At 40.2% G+C, this 20,425-nt stretch overlaps 1 protein-coding gene across 1 annotated transcript in view; it reads left to right on the top strand.

Moving 5' to 3' along the window:
* SERGEF (secretion regulating guanine nucleotide exchange factor) overlaps positions 1–20,425 on the top strand; it is a 140,295-nt gene that overhangs the window by 12,387 nt on the left and 107,483 nt on the right. The window contains 1 exon segment of the mRNA XM_038138410.1: positions 16,944–17,098. Within this exon segment, the coding sequence (XP_037994338.1) occupies positions 16,944–17,098 (155 nt within the window).

The following is a 20,425-nucleotide window of genomic DNA, read 5'->3' as shown; positions in this document are numbered from 1 at the left end:
TGCTTCTCTGCTCATTGTGGAAGATAGAAACATGCTTTGGAAAGACATTGCAATGTACAGGGATTCTGCTGCATGAAAGAATGAGTAAGATTTTTCTAGTTAATATCCCACCACAATGCAAAATTTGGTAGTTTAAAGTTTGTTATTGTATCTGAATTCTCATGTAGTGTTTGCCACAGAAGGTGGTTGAATTTTAAGAGGCTTTTACAAATACTTGGAGTTCTTTTTGAATTTTTTTTCCAGAACATTAATCCTGGTCGGAGTAGTAATAATGAAAACCTTGTTATTGCAGCTGTCTTGACAGTAACTAAAAACTCTTCTCATTGGAAAGACACAGGGAGGAACTGGGTGGACACACAATGCATAAATTCACAAATTCTGCCCTTTCAAAATGACATTTTGATCTTTATCTGCCAGGTGAGCAGTCCTTGGCTGCAGAACTAATGAAAGAGGGAAAAGTAAATGAGAGAGTGATGTTAAAAGCAGCCATCTGGAGGAATAGTTGCCAGTTTCATGGTTGCAGCGGTTTGACAATTTTAAAGTGAGTCCAAGCAAGTTATCAAGTTTGTTATCAGCGTAAATATTTTTGTCTTCTGTCTTTCCCTCTTATGTAAGCTGGCCTGTTTTAAGACTTGCTTTGTTTTTCCTTCATGCTGCTGGCAAAATTTTGTACTGTAATATAAAGCAAAATGCAGAACTCATTTTAATTTCTTCTCCATTCTCTCTTTACAAGGGATTTTAATTGCACCTGAAATCACTTTAATACCTGCATCTCTTTCATATACTACATTCTACCTCATTCAGCAGAGGTTTCCTGTCATTTCTTTTTAGAGTTTGATCAATTCTTTTTTCATTTGCTGTTGTTTATATCATAAAGCAGTTTGGATTCAAGACATTAATTCCTGAGAAATTAATTCTTTGACTTAAAGGTGTTAAGGAGTATTTTCACAAGATGTTGTGTTTTTATCCTTACCTTTAACTGGTCCTCATCAGCTTCAATTCCTCATTCTTTTTATTGTAGAGGTATCTTTTGGGGCTATTTCCACTGTACACACTCCTACTGTAAAATAACTCACAGAACATTTCAAGACAGATCAGTGCTTCCTTTTCCTGCCTTGATTACTGTTTCTTACAGAGGAGGGAAGCACAGTTAGACTTCATGGCATCACCAGTACTTGTTCAAAGTAAATTATATTATTCTGATAGTAGAGGTGGTCCTAGTTGATGATGGTTGGTCCAAAAAGATGAAGGCTGAGAAGCCCTGGTTGCTCTTTGATCAGGTCTCTGATGATGAGCTATGAACTTGCTGGTGTCTTTGGTTTATTATCTATTTTTTGTGTGAATGCTTGGTTCAAGTGACTCTCAGGAATGCTTTCCATTGATGGCAGGGCAGTGCTGTTGCTGCTCCATGTGAAAGACAGAACCAGGTGCATTCTTGTGGCCTTGGACTGCAAGTACCTGTGCTGTTCTCTTCAGACAGCCACTCTGTACAAGGTTGGCTTCCTGTCCAGCGCTCTGCTTAATGGCACAAGAGCACCACTGCAGTGTCAGTGGTACTGTTTTTGAATAACGAGCAGCTGTCTTGCATTGCTCTCCTTAACAATGTCAGCTTTAATTTGTGGTCCCTCTCGAGTTAACGCAAACACTTTGAGGGTAACTGCTGAAAGAGAGGGTATTGCTTAGGTCATTTAAAAGAGAGCTAAGCTGTGGCCTGTAATGTTGAAGATGTAAATTAGTCTACTTTGGGGAATGATAGAACCAGTCTGACTTTGAAGGCAAACCTAAATATAGCAAAAGAGGTATTTTAAAGACTTTGAGGTGAATCATCAACTTCCACTCAAAACAAGATATTTTCTTTTTAACTGGCATGCTAATAAATAACCTTCCTTAATCTGGCCTGGTTTATTATCTGTATATTCTCCTGAATACATTCCCTAATCTATTTGTCGCATAGTGTCACATGAAGTTATTTGAAGCTTGAAGCTTTGTTTGAGCTCAGATAAAGAATTCCAAGCTCTTTCACTCAGAAAGTTACTTCAAAAATGCAGTTAAAATAGTGTTTCTGCTGCCTGTGCAAAACTGCCTACAGCTAAAAAATCTTGGAAGAACAAAATGCTGTGACATAGTCTGAATAATATTCTGAATCCTCATTCCAAGTGTGCCTCTGAATTTGTGCATCTTTGAATGTCCCTTGATGTCATGTCATTTAGGCCACATAAAACCACTCTGAAGGGGTCTGACATGTTAGTGACCTACACAGTAAAATAGAAACCATCTCCTGTTTTTTTCTGAAGCAAATGACAGCACGTCCCTCTGAGCACCGAGAGCAGAGTGAGAGAACATTTCTAATGATCTTGCTTGAGTCATTAACCTTTAGCATTTCAGTCTTTCACAGAGGCTGTGGTTGCACTTCTAGGTGCCTTTTCTGATGGCAGTCACAAGGTAAAGCTGCTGGGCTTTGCTGGCAAGTTGTGCAGCTGCAGGGAGGTGAAGGGGAAGGACGTGGCTGGCACCCGAGCAGCACAGCCTCAGCCCACTAGAGGTCCTTTCCAGTTTGCTCTTGAATCCAGGCTCTGCAGCCTTCCTCTGGAAAGCAAACTTTCTCTACCTTGAGTTTTTCCGCAGCTCCCTAGGACAGCAAATACTAATTTGTGTGTATGTATATATATCATATATATTTTTTTGTTTTGATGCTTGTCTCTCTTTAGACACGGCAGCCAAGAGTTTGAAACTGGAGCCCTACGTGAGGGAGCTGCATTTCATTGGAAGGATGCTGGGTTTTGGGAATAAGGGTGAAATACTAAAAAAAAGCTTAATCCAAACCTCCTGATAGATGGGTACCCCTGAGCTTCTTTGAAGCAGAGCTTGAGTTCAGGAAGTAAGTGTTCAAAAAATACAAGTCTTTGTCCACTTGCCTCAGGGGTTAATTTTGAAGCTTCAGGGCCTATCTTGAAGTTCCTGCATTTGATTGTAAAGTGTAGAGCATGGCAAGAGGAGAGAAGGAAATGCACAAGCTTGGGGACCAAAATTCAGACATGAACACTGGAAACTGTGGGAAATTTAGTGTGTAGTATCAGGATGAAAGATTCTAGATGCATATGGAAATTTCCTTGTTTTCTGTGTTGTCTTCAGAGCTGTCTCCTTGTTCTTTCACATATTCATCTCATTGGTTTCAACTTCCACAGTGATTATTTTAAAGTTTTGTTCTAGATAGCTGTAAATACCTAGGAGATGTTGGAATTTTTTTTGGGTTCATGGGCTGGCATTTTCCTTGGCTTTTTTTTTAAACTTAAGACGTTAAGAGTGTGTGTCTGTGTGTTTGCTTTGTGATTGTACACTCCTATTCTTGCTGTTCCCTGCTGGGACTTACTTCTACGTGCTTTTGATAAAAGTCTTGAAGAAATTCATTCAGGGGTTTGGTCACTGAAGAGGAAGCTGGGTCCAATGGGAACTGAAGGTACATTGTGAAAGGTTATTATCAAGTGTTGAGAGTTGTTCATATGCAAAGATTTGTCACAGAATCTTCCTGATGTCATCTTTTGAGTAATTGAGTTGTTTCTTCAGTCACCAGCTTTTACCTCTCTTTGTTACTAGGAACTTGCAGTTGTACAGTAAATAGCTGCGCATGCCATCTTACATCATTTCTGTGTGAAAAGAGAGGTTGTCAGGAAGATTCTAAACTGTCACTAAGAGTGATTGAAGGTACTCATTGTCAAATGGAAACATCAGTGATCGGCATTAAGGACAAAGAAACTTACCTCAATATTTGAAATTCCCTTTGTGAGCTGTGACATTGCATTGGCACATGGAGATTCAGATGACCTGGGAAGAGTAGGATTTAAATGGATTTTAGCTCATGAGTAAAAATGAGCTTAAGAGAAGGAAAACAACCATCACAAATTTTCCAATCTGTTCTGCTCCTCTTACGTGTGGGGCAGCCCACAGAGTGCCCTTCCCAGAGCACAAGGGAAGATAAGGTAGGTAAGGCTGGTCTGTCTTGGAGCTTCTGCTGGATCTATCTTGGGTCTTCTGCCTATGGCTTCCTCTCATGGAAGGGCCTGTTCCTTCTTTGGAACAGGCTGCCCAGGGAAGTGGTGGAGTCAGCATACCTGGAAGTATTCAAAAGCATGTGGAGATGGCGGTTGAGGATGATGACGTGTTTTAGTGAGCATGGCTTTGGTTCTGGGTTCACAGTTGGACCTGATGATCTTAGAGTTCTTTTCCAGCTTTAATGATTCTATGGTTCTGTGATTCACACTTGCTTAGTCCTGTCCAGATGTATTTTACTAAGTACTCCATGATTGGAGGAGTTTCAAAAATGACTCAGTCATCATTCAGCATTATGTTTTGGGGCTTTAGGCCACATGTGTGGAAAGAGGGACTATTATATTGAATTTCTCCCTTTTTTTCTTTCTTTTTTTGGTGTATGTCATATCCTCTCTTTTACTAGTGAGAGCAGTGATTGTTGTGGACTTAAATAATGTAACTGTCCCAATTTGACAGAATTTTCATCTTTAAAAAGTAATCAGAAAAAATTATAGCTTTAAAATGTGGATCTGGTATAGATTTTGTTCAAGTCATTAGTGGGTGAGATAAGGAATTAATTACTTTCCCTAATTTTCCTTTTTTTTTTCCTTTGGTTTCTGTGGTTGGACTGCTGCAGTTTATGGCTAGCAAATGTAATAAACAAGGTCAGATACATTAATAAGTGTGTGCTTGTGTGCAGGAAATCTGTAAATGTGGTGTTGGTTCTGTTTTCAGTATCCTCCAGCACCAGAGCAACTGTGCAAGAGGAGCTTTAGTTTTGTCACAGGGCTGAGAAGGGCATTTTGTTGGCTCTGAGCTATTCTTTGGGGGTTTATTTTTTCTTACTCTTTTTCTCTTAAAGCAAATTAAACTCTTGCAAAGGTAATGATGATAATTATGTTGAAAACCACCACCCCTCTCACAGCTGTTGTGAAACCAGGACACAAAGCTGATACAAATTTCCTTAAATGAAGAATAGTTTGGCCATAAGTGTCCTTGTCTTTAGTTCTTCTGACTACTTGCAGCTGGAACTGCTGGCACTATCTAAGCCACTTGCTCTTCTGTTTGCCTGTTTCTACTTTATTTTATGTCAAACCCCTTCTGAGCCATACTGAAATCATTCACATTGTACTTGGGTCTCTGTCAATTCACCTATTTGAAGCTGAAAAGAAGCAAAGGTAAAGGCAAGAGAAAATTCACTGTTTCTTAACTTCTGTCATAAGCTGCCTCCAAGTTCCATATTCATAGGTATTAATAGAGAAAGATCCAAATGCAGAACTCACAAGAGTGAGATCCAGATGTGGAATTCACAAGACCACTGTTGTGTGCTGCTATGACAGACTGGGCCAGATACTCTATAACTCAATTCCTTTTTTGCCTCTCAGCCTTTAATTCAGCTTCAAGGCTCCCATATGCTGTCCCAGCAGCTATCCAGAATGATGTTTCTGTATCCTGTTATCCAGCAAAAAGAGCATGGACTGGAAGACTGGACTGGGGGGTTCTTCCCTACACTCTCTTCCAGCTGGGAGATCTAAATGGGGGTCAAAAATAATTTGCAATTTCATTTTGGGTGTTATCATATCATATGACATAGTTTGCATGTAGTAAAAGGATGATGGGATTGATTGAAATTTTGGCAACTCAAAGCTCTTAGTGTAGAGAATTGATGTGAAGCACACAATAAACAGTGAGAATTTGCACTTCAGAGTTTCTGCAGTTATGCAAAGTGGATATAACGTGGTCTCAGACAAAGCTGGAATCCCTAGTAAGGCAGAAGTGCTTTGCACTCGCTTGGTATGGAATAGGAAGCTGGAGCCAATCATTACCTGATAGTTGAAGTAGTGTGCATGGTAACTGATTGCCAAGAACAAGGTGTATGTACTCTTCCCTCTTAGATTTATTGGTCTAAAGACCAACACAAGACAAGTGGCTGCTGCATTTTCAAATAACTTCATTTCAAGCTAGGCATTTACTAAGCTAAGCATTTCTAAGCTCAGCTTCTGAAAGCAGCTCTCTATGTGAACACCATCTATGCATGTTAGTGCACTGATCTTATTTAGCCTTAGTAGTATTTTAAGGCTATTAAATACTTGTTTTCATAATCTTTAAATGACATTTCCTGTTAAGTAATTAATTATTCAGGTTTGAGTCCTACTGTTCAAACATAGGTAGTGGACTTTTTAAGAGCTGAGTGGCAGTTGAGTACTTCTGAAAAACAGTACTTTTCAGGAACTTTTCTTCTTTTAACAACCGAGACACAAACAGGAAAAATATCCATAAAGCCTACATAGATTGTTCCATTCATGATTACCTTGAAGAAATTTTGAAATAAATAATTTGGTGTAAGGTACTGAAGGATACAGTAGATGTATCAACAGCTGTCAATTTTCAATAACAAGTCTGTAGTCTTGTAGAATGGCTCTGATACTTGGGTAGTATGATGAGATCTGCCAAGAGTGTGTGACTTTTATTTTTTAAAGTACTCCAGTTGTGAGGACCCACAGTTTGTGGTGTGGTGGTTGAAACTGAGGGTGAACTCCCTCTTTTTTTTGTAGCTCCTATTTGGACTTCATTGTCTCTCAGGGTAGCTACATATATTCTGTATGGATCCCAAAGAGCTGATGAAGGGGAGTTACGTTTTCTGTGTTGCTTAGGATACACTTTAGGTTTTTTGGGATGTTCTGCTGGATTAAGAGCCTGTGTGGTTCAGGTTTGCTTTCTTTTCTCTCCTGTATTATGGAGCCCACAGTAGGTAATAATAAAATAATCACAATGGTTTTTTTTTCTGGGGGACAAAGACCTGGAGGAATAGAAGGTATTAGCATCTGATTCATGCAGGAGAAAAACCCGAGGAGGGGTGGGATTTCCTTAGGTGACTCATTCTCTGTTTTACTTGGTATCTAACTAAAAGAAAAAAATCTAAGAAACACTGTGTAGTCAACGATCTATTCAGGGACAGTGCTTTATGTCACTTTTGCTAAGATCTTTTTATTGTGAGTATAGGACATCTTACTTTTCTAGAATTTTCAAAAATTTGCCCTTACAAAGCTGCCCAAAATACACATACAGAAACTCCTCAAGGAGAATGTTTTCCTGCTTGTCCTTTCCACCCCAAGATAGAAAGCAAACTGAAAATCAGTTTGGCATTTCTCATCTTGAATTTTGGATCTTGTAGCTGATGGATATTTTGTAGGAATTTGCCTGTACACACATTTCAGGCTTGTGCCTGCTAATGACACATGTGCCTGGAGCTGAAGCTGTTCATTGAGGACAAAATGAACACTAAAACATCCAGAAGTGAAGGTCAGGCTGTGGGGACAATAAAAGGGTGGCAGTGTGGATTACTAGATATTCATGTGGGTTGAAGAATCATCCTGACAAGTCACGCAGTACAAAGGAGGGTGTGAAATCCTGTTTTGTTTGTCTCCTCTTGCTTGTTCACTTTGCCAGAGATAGACAGGACATACAATGCCAAAAAAAAACCCAAAAAGCTGTGGCCATGTACCCTGGTAGAAGCTGATAGTTGAAACACAACAAACTTCTGCGGTGTGTGATTTAAAAATCTGGGTAGTTATTTAAAATTCCTCTAGTTCACCAGAGCAGTGTTCAAACAAAGGTGATGAAAAGCTGTTTTAGCACAGGAGAAAACTCATGGTTTCTTTAGAAACTGCCCTATCTCACTGAATTGTGTGAAGCATGAAGAGAAGGGTACTGCTTCTTTTGATCAATATCCATTCTAACTTCAGAGAAAAGAAGGTATTGAAAAAACAGGAGCTTTTTGTTCTCCATTGGTGTCCCCTCCTTACTCCTAATGAGAAAAGTTCTCTTATTTCTCCCCTCTCACTTTGAAACCTAAGCCCCTCTTAGTAACAGGCTGCATAGCACTTCACTACTTACATTACAACTCTGTTCATATACACACTTAGGTAAACCTCAAACATAGATATGCTGGCACTGCAAGCAGATACAGATGTTGTAGCTCTATGGATGTAATTGTGGACAGATGTTGCTGCAGTGGGTAAGCATCAGAAGTAAATCTCACTAGCAGCATTCCTTCTTGGCTGGGAATTTCAGATTCCTTTACAGGACAGACTTGCATTGCGTTCATTAGTAACATGTCTATAATGTTTCTAAATTTTTAGGCTTGCTCCAAGCTCTGTGCCTGTAGCTCTGAAATGCTGAAAGCACTTCACAATGTTAAGAGACATAGACACAAGAAGTCAAGAGTCAAAGGGAGGCTCTGCTAGCTGGATAGTATCCCCTTGTAAAAGATGGAATTTTTTTCAGGGCATAAGTGGCATTTGGATTCTTTCGCAATTATGCAGCCATTTACACCTTTGTCCACTCTCTCCCTGCAGTCTCCTTGATGTTAAGGATCTTGCCATACCCAGGTGAAATCTTGTGTTGTGCTTTTATTTCTTCCTCCACCCCCTTACCCAACTCTTAAACTTTCTTGTGGGTGGAGGGAGAAATTGGGATGATATTCCAGAGAGAATACATCACCTTATTGCTCATTATTCATCTCTTGACTTCAAAGGGTATGAATTTTCCTTCCCATCCCCTTTTAGACTGTTTTGTTCCTCCTGTCAGCGGGAATGCTGCTCATTATTTGAGGTGCACAGCCCACTCTGTCTTAGTCAATTGTAGTTGCTCTTATAATGATTCTGACTCTGAACAAGGCGGGTGATCTCCTGGGAGGCTCTGGAGGTGCCATTGTTGAGTTTGTGGTACTGTTCTCTTCTTTGTACTTTATTTCTTAAGAACAGCACACAGTTAGGGTTGAGCTCCATGGGATGTAGAACTCCAGGCTGCTTCTGGAGTGACTGAGGAAGTTCAAGCCACTTAGCAAATCCAAGGACTGCTCTTCTAACACTATTTCTGTATTTCTGTCTGAGGCTTGTTATCTAGTGAAATCTCTTGTGCAACTGCTCTCTGACTATTGGGAATGCATCTTGTGGCCAACTGTGAAAAAGCCCTGCTCTCCTTCAGGCTGCCATTCCAGAGCATTTCTTTTGCTTTTTCTGTGTCTGCCTTTCCACAGCATGCCCTTGAGCCTTTTGACAAAGTAAATATTAGCACTGGGAACTTAATTACCTTCTCTTTGTTTATCTCTTGTATGCACATGGCTGTTCCTTCTGAGGCTCAGATGGCCATGGGATATTGAGAGTAGCAGGATCTTGAGTTCTCCAAAGTAGGCAGATTCACAAATGTTTGCAACATTGCAGCTAGAGGGAATGCTTTTCATAAAATGGTCTAGAAAACATGCCTATGTTGTAATTTGTCATCTCTGAATAAAATTTTCTGTAGCACTGTACTGTGTTAAGTCTAATGAAACAGGACCTGGGCCTTGCCTCAAAGGGGATAAGCATCTAAGCAGTCCTTTTACAGACAAAAAATTAGGAAATTGGACACAAGAAACTAATTTGAAACAGCTAGAAGCACACGAAGCATATTATGATAGTTCAAGGGTGTTGTTTTTCCAAAATGGCGTCCAGAAAGACCTGCATGTCTTCTCAGTTTTCTGAGGAATGTTAGAGGAAGAGATGCTCAGCTGCAGAAGGAAGGAAATTCCAGGTTAGAGAGGCCTGTATGGAAGAAAGCATATAACAGTGCAGAAGGGCATGGAGATATAAATACAGAATGTCAGTGAAAGTGTATGACTCATACTGCTGTAGTAGCATAGTGCAGAATTTATTTGCAGAAGTACTGAACAAAAACCCTATGGTATACTATGATGCCTTTGCAGATAGTTTTCCATAGCTGCTTACTGTTTTATGCATCTTGCTTTTTTGGAGACATCACCAAATTGTGCTTTGATTTCCTTTTTTTCCTGCTTTTTGTTAGGACTTTGTTTTTAGTTGAAGAGTTAAGTCCTCTACTGAACCTTGAATGCAGCAGTTCTGTTTGCTGGGTAGAGATGAGTTAGATTTGTTTTTAATCATGTAACTAAATTTAGCCAGCAATCTGCATTTTAAGACATTGCTATTAAAAGTCTAAAACTGAGATATGTATCATAGCTTGAATTTAAAATAAGCCAGAGGCACAGCTGGTGAAGCAGTCATGACTCTCTAATCATGAGTGGAGGGAAATAAGGACGGAATTTTCTCACCTTGCAGGATGAATGCAAAGTCTGATAGGTGCTGTAAAATCCCACCTTTGCCCCCAGCCTCCTCCTCCAGCTTGGTTTCATGATTGCATGGATTTCATGACATTCCCCCATTTCCTTTTTTCAGCCAGGATGATATATGTGTGTGATATCAGCAGTGTGAACACATCTGCACATGCATTTAAATTGTTACATTTTAGTTTTTCCTCTGGTTTATTCAGAGCTTTGTGTGGTACTTTATATTTCCAGTCTCTGTTCTTAAAGGAAAATGGCCAGTGTCCCATGGAAAACCTGAAGCAGAGACAAGACTTCCAAGGCATCTGGAAAGTCCTGGAATTGGCCACATTCAGAGTTATTGTTCAATCTTTCAAAGCAGTGGAGCATGCTGTTAAGTATGTGAATAATCCCATTAACAGAGCATTGCCCATCTCAAGACATAACTTGGTGTAACTATGGAAGCAAAAAGGAGGAGTATGACTGTTTTTTTAGCGAGTTAAAATCAAAGCTGTTTAGATGTTTAAAGATGTCCAAAGTGCTGGTAAAGATGGATCTGTTGGTGAAGTGCACGACAAATTTAGCATGTCATGGAAATGGCAAGTGATGCCTAGCCTGTCTTGTGGAATATTAAACTGACTTAATACAGCACTGCCTTTAGCAGTGTTTGCTGTAGCCAAGCTCATTCCCCAAGGTTGCTTTTCAGCCAGATCAATTCCTTAGCTTGGTTTACCTTCCCTTCACAGTTAGTTCAAGCACAATGAGTGCAGGTGGCCTAGTGGAGAGAAAACTGTTTGGGTCCAAAGTTTCTTGGTGTAAACTGTTGCTGAAGGAGCTCTCATTCTGCACTTTGAGCACTTTAGTCTGTGTTACTCTCACAGTCCTGGTGGCTTCTTTTGGTGATTTTCACACATCCTCAAAGCTTCACCTGCTTAGCTGAGTATTTTCCATTATATCCCATGTTCATACAAGTCCTTGGGTGTTCAATATTTTGATATCACCAGGAAGCTCTGAAAGGACACAGAATTATTTATTTATTTATTTATATATATTTTTTTTTTAAATTTCCAGTGGGAATGGGTCACAGTGAGAAGCCATTTGTTTGCTGGATCACAGATGAGCCTCCAACTGTGGTGATGTGAAATCTTGTTGATTTGTCTTGCCCACGTGCCTGTGGTTAAATTTGATCACCAGATTTGGGGACATCTGATGTAGCTCGGGCTGGCAGGAATCTTTGGCCCACTTGATGAGTATAGGAGTTCTAATTGGTGAATCCACAGCTGTTACAGGAGGACTGGTGATGCTTTTATGGTTCTCTTCCTGTGGCACTTGTGGACTTTTGTTGCAGGTTTAAATTTCTTCATAGAGTGCTTGGAAACCCTTGTGAACTGCAGCTTGTTGTGTGGGTGCTCCATGGACTGTTCTGAACCAGCTGTGTATTGCAGCCTGTGACTGCAGGAGGCTGAAAGTGGCAATGGGAACATCTCTAGTTTTCTGTTGCTCTCAGCCCTGAAATACTTTTGCTGCTTTGTTTGAACTTCCTTGACGAGGCGTGACCTCAATACTGTGCACAGATTTGTGTTTTAGTGATACATTCTTAATAGCAGTTATGAATGAACATGGAAAAAAATTCAGGAGTGCCCTATTATATGAAGCTGGAGCAGCTTGTAAGGAGGTCATGGGAAGAAGGTGTGTGAAGAGATGTGGACAGCTCTGCTATGCTGAGCTCCTGTGTTAAAAGGACCAGGGGGCCATTTAAACCTTTGTCAGGGCAGATTATCCTGTTTTGTACTGAAACCATGCACAGGTGCAGGTGCGAGGCTGCAGGTGTGGGGATGCCTGGTTTCCAGCTGCTGAATTAAAGCTGTCTTCAGCCAAGAAGGAATTTAGGATATATGGATGGATGTTTTTCTGTTAGGTTGCCCTGCACAACGGCTATTCCTAGGCAGATGAGGAAGTTTCTCAGAATGGGTCAAGGACACCAGTGGTTTTCTGAAGGACAGCAGATATCTGTAGATTTGGGAGAAGTGTTACACTGTGTAGGGCAGGCAGGAGGCAAGAGGAAGCTTCTAAATGTCAATTTTTAGTGCCTGCTCCTGTGAGTTTTCATGTGAAAGGAGGCATTAAGAATTTTTTATATAGAAGTTCTTATTTCAAGCCTGAGATTAAGCATTCAGTGTGAATATCCAAAGTTCATTTGAAAAGTAATCATTAATGCAGCCATGAACTGAGATAGCCTAGATGAACTCTTTCATCTAGTATTTATGAAGGAGAGTTCAAAGCTTGCCTGAGTACCAAATAGAGACTTCAAGGAGATAACACTAGTGCAGGATATTATCTTAAAACAGGAGAATTGATATAAAGATAAATTTGAGTCTAGTAAAAAATAAGTAAATTTTAATGTACCTATTTGTCTGTTGTGTTTTACTGAGAAACAACCAACCTGTTTTTAGAGCTAATGTACTTTTTTTTTTTTAATTGCTAATTCTTTCCACTTATGTGGCTGAGCAGATTGATTAAAAAAATGCTAAAAGGGAAAAATGACATGCTCTGCAGTATCAGTAGCAGTATAAAACAGCACAGGAAAAGCTACACTGTCAGGCAGGAAGCAACTAGAAGTGCCTTATGCAATGTGGCTGGATTTGCAGTACTCTGAAGGCTATGAACTTGTAATTTTGAGGACATTCTCAACTGTCTGTGCTTTGTTATACATGAGGACAGAAGGATGATGTGAAGAAAATGCAGAGGAACCTTTCAGAGAGTGGTTTGTGTTCAAGCCTTGAATATGTATGTACCTTCATCTGTATTCTGTGAGGGACACGAGCATGTGTTTTGGGTGATTTGCTGCTGTGTGTACACTGATGCAGACTGCTGTGTCTACAGTTCAAAGAGCACGAGCAAACCAGATCTGCATGATCCTGTAGAATCTCAAACAATGTAGCATACTGCTGTTTGTGTTGTTTACTTAAGCAGCTGTCAGAAAGTTTTTTCTTAAAAATCTTCTCCCCTTTGTCTTTTTTTTCCCCAGCTTTCTGAGCTCCTGTACTGTGTGGTTCATTCAGGTTGTGAACTGGAATAACACAGGATGCATGAATTTATATCTCTTACTCCTTAATTCCAAATGATATTGAACCCTCTGGACTTCATTTGATGTAGCATTTGCCTGGTGAAAAAATGAACAGTTGCTACAAAAGGCATCTGGGACAATGTGGATGTTCACAGTAGAGGAATTGAAATGCCTTTTGGAGGCACCATGCTCAGAATGTGGCAAGATCCAGGTCTCAGGAAGCATTGTTAGTATCTTAGAAGAACTGGAAAGGCTTTCCAATATTGTACCCTTCTTTCTACAAAAGCTGTAGAAATAACTCCTGCCTTTTGTGTGCCCTCTTCCTCCACTGAGTCTGGTATGAAATACCACATCTTCTGATGCCTCAGCCGCTTCCATGGCTGATGTACTCTGTCCAGTTGACTCATCACTGTGTATGTTTTCTTGACTTCTAATTAAAATCTGTCCTAGTCTAATATTAGACCAACCCTCCTCGTTATATCACCCTTCATTCTTAAGTAATTCATCCTGCAACCTCCTTACTCTGTATGACTAATGTCTTTTTCTCAAATATTCTTAGAACATTTTAAAATACCATCTATTTTATAAGCAGCACAGTAGCAGTACCTCCCATTACAATTGCTCAATGCTTTCTGTCATAGCTCAGTGCTTTCTTTTCCTCAGGATTTTGACGAGACTTTAACCTTTGGCGGAATTTTCCATGCATTGGTGTTTGCCTCAGCCTGAAATTTCCACTTGAGACTGGGGTTTTTTGTTTGTTTGCTGAAAGTATAATCAGTATTTCATAGAAAAGGCACTTCTAAATCAGCTTCTGTTAGTTTCTCTCACAGAAAAGACAGATTTATGTACTTCAAGGCTTTGTTTTTTTTTTTTTAAAGGATCCCTGTGTAATTGTTTTTTGGCTGAAAGATAGAAATTATTGACTATTAGCAGGAAACTGAGCATGGGATGGGGAATATTTGGCAAACAGGAACAAGTCTGGGGAAGGAATGTGTCTCAAAAGAACTGAGAACTGCATTGATGAGCAGTGAGAAGGAGCTGGTTGCTTAACTTATCTTTGGGCATTCAAGAAATTCTTCCTAAAAGCAAAAATTAATTTATCTGGCTTTAATATTTTTGAATTAATGTTCTCCATGCTTGAGTACTAATAACCACCTGAAACCTGTTTCCCTTATTGTGGCAGGAAAGAAAAAGTTAATTGCAACAGTCTGTGTTTGTAATCGGAAACATTTTACATTTATGTTTTACAGAAATAGTTTACATTCTGCTAAGGCTTCTGTTTGGTTTTGCATGTGTAAGTGATTCTTTGCTAGCTTGTTCAGTGAAAGAAAATAGAACCTGTGGGTGGCAGGTGTTTTGTTGCAGCTAAGCATTGTTGCTGTTTTAATCCTTCATACGTGCTTGCAGTCTTCAGTAGCACTGGAGCAGTACCCTGGTGGGATGGTGCAAAGGTTCATTTTTGTTTTGTGAGTGGCTGGTGTTTCTTGTTCATGTCTGGGTCCAGGCAGAGCACCAGATTCATTTGAGGAAGGAGTTTTTTTTCCCCCAAAAGGTTGAGTTGAGAGAAACCTTTGTTGCCTCTGTGTATGTTTGGTGCTGCAGACTGTGTGAGGATCTGGGTCTGTATTACCAATTCAAAGCTTGCCTTTTCAGAGGCCTTGCAGCTTGCTGATGTTTTTGCCTGTGGCACTTGATACTTTTGGCTTCTGGGAGCTGAAATGCTTTAATTCAACTACAGTCCTTGAGATCGATACAACAATGTCTGGGTAGGGCTTGAGAGCCTGTGGTATATTAATGATCTAACTGGATGTTAGAAGAATTCTTTCTGGCTTTAGATTTCATAAAATTCAGTTTCAGTTCCTGTAGTTAATATAAAATAGAGCAGCCTGCCTATCCTTTCTCAGTCCACTAATAGGGTTCTATAGAAGTGCAGTAACCTGGTCTGATGTAAAAGCCTGAAGCTTAGTGTATATTTAAATTTGTTATGTACATTTTTGCAGCTGCAGATATTTTTAGCAGAGATCTATATAAATTGCAAAGTAAATATACTAACTTCAGAACAAGCATATTTTTTAAGTCTCAAACTGTCTTCCTAATCTAAGATACACTAGTAGTTCTCTTAATGAAAGTTATTTTTATCCTTTAACCTAACAAGATGTAGCTACTATCTATTGAATGCAGTATGTGACTGTTTTAAGCTTTTCCCTGAACTGAGAGGAATCTGCAAAGGAAAAAAGTTTTGTGCCCTTGAGAGAGAAGGACAACTAATTTTATCACTTAATTATTTTAGGGGAAGCATTATCAGTGAACTGAGAGAATGCATCTGAAAACCATGCAGTGATTGGAGTGAAAGATACCACTGCCAGCCGATTTCCAAGGAAAATACCTATACTTCTCCTCTATATGAACTGAGGTTTCCAGTTCATTTACAAAATGCATTATCACCTTAAACTCCACAAACAAACAGTGCCTACCTGTGTCCCTACAAAGACAGTTTAAAAGCACCCTAAGAAAAAGGGAGGTGTTCAGATTTCCAAGGGTTTGTGTTTTGGCATCTGTTTAGAAACCTCTCAGTTGTCACCTCTGGGTGGTGTGACCATACCCCCTGCACCTGACCCCTCTGTGTGGCAGGGAGAGGGGTGTGTGTGTGTGAGCAAGCTGACTTGCAGGACTGGATGGTATTTTTCCCAGATCCACATCTTTTGGCCTATAAATGTGATGACTTGAGTTCAACTCTGGAAAGCAGTTTGAGGCTTGGCTGAAGCATGTCCATAACTCAAGGTCATTGCAGGTTTCTTTCTGGGCTGGAATGTGGGCTGATGCTTCTAGTTAAAACCAAGTTGAGGACTTTGCCTTCTGCTCTGTGTATATAACTTTTTAAATTGTAAGCCCAGAAGGGACAGGCTTATCTGCAGGGACCTAGTCATTTCATTAAGAAAATAAAACTGTCACTTTGTATGATTTTTTTTTTTTTAATTCAAGGAAAGCAAAGGTAAGAAGGATGTTTATAGATGTTATCCATACAGGATAATGGCGTTTTAGGTGTCAGTCCTGCAGCAGTGCACTTGAAATAATAACCCTTGGAGAGAAGGATGAGCCATATAGTGCTGATTTCATTTAAAGTTACCTTTTTTTGGCCAACATGTGATTCCTGTGAAGACAAACCAGTGCATTTCCAATGCTTAATGGCAGTTGTGCTGGTGCTCCTGACTAACCAGCTGTCTCCTGAAGACTATAGCTCTGCTAACAGTAGTGACAGAGTGAAACATCTATCAGGAAAACATAAAACTCTGTTAAATGCAGGTCATGTAATGAAATGTCTATGGCAAAGAGTGGGAATAGAAAATAATTCTCTTTTCTGTAATCTTTTATGTATAAGAATAAGCTGTTTTGTTTGTGCTTCCATTAACCTAAAATATGTTCTTTGTGTAACCAAAGTGTATTTGTTGTATGCAGAATATCCAGGTTATGCAGCTTTACTGACATGGTTTATTTACAGCCCAGGCCACCATCCAGATGTTATTCTGCTTGAAAGCAAGTTAATGAAGAATGAGTAGCTTCATAGAAGTATAACATAATATCTTGAGCTAGTTTTTAATGGTTCTTTTTTGTTCTCTTCCCAGAAATAAGTTTTCACCAGGCTTTTGAAGCTGTAGATAAGATGCATTAAAAAGTTCTGGTTTTGAATTGGCATCCACCAGTTTCAGGAACTCGGTGAATAAGTAATATTGAAATGTGTTTTGTGTTTAGAAGCTGGCAAGGTGTTCACCTGGGGCAGAGTGGACTACGGGCAGCTTGGAAGGCACGTGGTGGTTCCCGGTGGGCAGCAGGGCAGAGCATCTGAACAGTGCTTGGAGCTGTGCAACACCCCAGGTTCAGTTCCTTGCCTAAATGGAGCATCACAGGTAAAGAAGAAAATTACCATTTCCACCCCCCTCCTTTTTTATTTTCTTTTTTTTTTTATGTTAAAATGATCAGAACAGTTTCCCAATAGAGCCCTTCCAAATGCTGCAGCACAAGCCCTTGCTTGCTCTTCCTGTAAATTCAGAAATTAGTAAGATTCAATTATTTCTTTCAAAAGGCTTTTGCATTCAGGAACTGATTTTTATCTTGGTGGAATCAGCCTTAGTAGAAGTTTCCAAGTTCTCTCAGGTATCAATGTATGCAGGTGTAAGTTGTGCCTGCAGTGCAGCTGAGCAGAGGAGGTGGGACTTTGCCCAGGTGTAGCACTACTTTTGTCTGAAACTCCAGATCACGACCCCAAAAATCACAACTGGTGGTCTCTCTGATCCACGGGGGAGGCTTGCACAGCCATACAGTTCTCCTGGCTTGTATTGCAGCTGAGTGGAAATTCCCACTACTGTGGGGGCAGGAGCAAAAACTTGTGATGTATTTCAGACACGTGGTTGATGGCTGATCCAGAACTTCTGCCCACTAGGCTTACTCTTGATCTCTTGTGGTCCTTGAGAAGTCTCCAGTTTGAGTTGTAGAGTGAGTGAAGAAGGGGACGTGTTCAGGAAAGCAGAGATGGGGGAACAGGCAGGAGGTGGGCTTTGTTTGAGGCGCAGCCTTGTTGGCTTAAAATCAGATTATTGATCTCTACAGATGCCACTCAGAGTGTAGTCATCCAGGGCATTAAACTTTGGTGAGGTATTAAAGAGAACCTGTGAAACTTCTGAAGAGTTGCCTTGTTCTAAAAAAGGCTGAAGAATTTCAGTCAACCAACCCAAAACTTCTCCAGCCACATGGCCCAAGTTGCAGAGGGCAAAGGCAGGGACAAGGAGAGGAAAGCACTACTTACCTTGGGAGAAGACCAGGTTTGAGACCATTTAAGGAACCTGAAGGTGCACAAGTCTGTGGGACCTGATGTGATATATCCATGGATCCTGAGGGAACTGACAGGGCAATTGGCTAGGCCACCATCCATCGTACTTGAGAAGTTGCAGCAGTTTAGTGAAGTTCCCACTGGAAAAAGGGAAACATAACCACAATTTAAAAAAAAAGGGAGATAAGGAAGGCCTGGGGTACTACAGATTGGTCAGTCTCACCTTTGTGCCTGGCAAAATCATGGAACAGATCCTCCTGGAAACTATGCTAAGGTATATGGAAAATAAGGACAGCCAACATGGCTTCACCACAGCAAATCTGGCCACCAACCTGACAAATCTGGTGGCCTTCTGTGATGGGGTTACAGAAATGGTGGATGAGGTAAGAGCAGCTGGCATCATCTACCTGGACCTGTGCAAAGCATTTGACACTTTCCCACATGACATCTGTTTTTAAATTGGAGAGACAAGGATTTGATGTGTGGGTGACTCAGTGCATAAATACTGGCTTGATCTCTGCAGTCAAAGGGTCAATGTCTGTGGGGAGTGGTGTTCCTGAGGTACTGGTACTGGTGCTGTTTGTCAGTAACAAGGACAGTGGGATTGAGGGCACCCTCAGCAAGTTTGTGACACAAACAAGCTGTGCTGTGCGGATGACACGCTGGAGGGAAGGGATGCCATCCTGAGGGACCCTGTCTGAGACCCCAGAGCCATGCTGCTGCACTAATGTTTAGTCACTGTTAACTCCTCTGAGTTCCAAGACAGCTTTCTTACCTGTTTTGATACAGGTGTCCCTACTTTTTGTCATTAGTTATGTATAGACAGCTCCATTTCTGAAGCTGCTTCATGCTGTTTTTCATCTGTGCTGTGTGCAGATGAAACGTTGTTTTGTTGTTTCTGTTGTTTCTCAGACAATACAGAGCCAAGGCAGCTGCAGCTTTTGCACAGTGGAACTTACCCTTGGCAGGACAAGTGAGCCATGAAAGTGAAAGGATGTATTCAGATACATTCCTTGAAAATAAAGAGAAACAACAATCTCATCTTTATTCTGCTGCCCTCAGCGCTGTTCCTCCTTATAGACCTGTGAGAGACCTGATTTGAGTGATTAGCAATGGCAGTGTTCTGGAGCAGACATCATTCTTTGCAGAGATAACAGCACAAAGATGACTTAAGAGGATCATCTGCATCCTAGGAGGAGCTGTGTTGATGAAAAAAGGAAAAACAGATAATAAGGACCTAAATTGTTTCACTTCAAGATTACAAAATAATGCTAAAGCTAGAATTTATACTTGAAAATGCATTCAATTGGAGTATATAGTTTATGTAGAGTGAGCTGGTTTTTGTTAACACACAAGCTACTCCTTTTTCCATTTGTTGTCATGTGGAGATAGGATTTGATTTGAGAGCTGAATTGAAAGGAATGTAGAGATGAGTTCTTTTCTATGTTTACCCTGAATTAACAATTCCAATTTTTGTGTTTAATGCAGAGAGACAGTTTAGCAGTTGAGGATTATGACTGATGATTTTTATTCATGGTCTATTTTTATAAATCACTTTTAATGATTCAACTGAATTTTTGGCAAAGCTGTGGTCTGCTGATTGCTTTTGCACTTCAGTTAATATTGTTAAAGTCAAAGAGGAGAAACTAATCTAAGGATTAGAGGACAGTATAAAAGATACACGGGTTTAGCTCAAGGACAGAAGAGTAGATTTAACCTCCTGTGTTGCTCTGTGTCTCCATGCCCATGGCTTGCCTACTTTCTCCGCCAAAGACCAGGGATTCTCCTTTCTTTGAACTGACATTGTTATAATGTCTGTGTCTGCCACTTCAAAACCTGGTTTTTGAAGTGTTGTGAGTGACCTATTCCATTGTGAGTTTGACTTTAACTGAAAACATTGACCTTGAGAAATAAGAGCACTTTTTTTCCTTTAAACTGAAGCAAAGGAGGAACAAAAGCCTGAGTTTTAGGTAATTATCCACTAATCTGAGTGTGTCTTCCTGGTAGGTTGAAAAGCGGGGAAGTTCCTTGTGGTATTCACATTCTCTGAACAGAGAGAGACATCACTCTCTCTCCCAGGATTTTTCCTGGGGAAGGCAGTGAGAAGCTCAGAGAAGAGGAGAAAACAATTCTTATCTTCACTTGCGGCTCCTGTTGTTTGGCACATGTGGAATATTATGGAGTTTATGTTTACCCAGAGTGATTTGTTAATTGGACTCTGCTGATGGTTGTTTGGTTTGATTGGCCAATTGGGTCAAAGCTGTGTTGTGACTGTCTCAGTCACCTGTTTTTCTTTAGTATCCTTTTAGTATAGTATCTCTTTAGTATAGTTTTAGTATAGTATTAGTGTAATATAACATAGATTAATAAAGCAATTGTTCAGCCTTCTGAAATCATGGAGTCAGAG

The sequence above is a fragment of the Motacilla alba genome, chromosome 5, assembly GCF_015832195.1.
Source record: "Motacilla alba alba isolate MOTALB_02 chromosome 5, Motacilla_alba_V1.0_pri, whole genome shotgun sequence".
Classification (NCBI taxonomy): Eukaryota; Metazoa; Chordata; class Aves; order Passeriformes; family Motacillidae; genus Motacilla; species Motacilla alba.
Note: the sequence above shows the minus strand (reverse complement) of the source record. Positions and strands in the feature narration are given on the sequence as shown.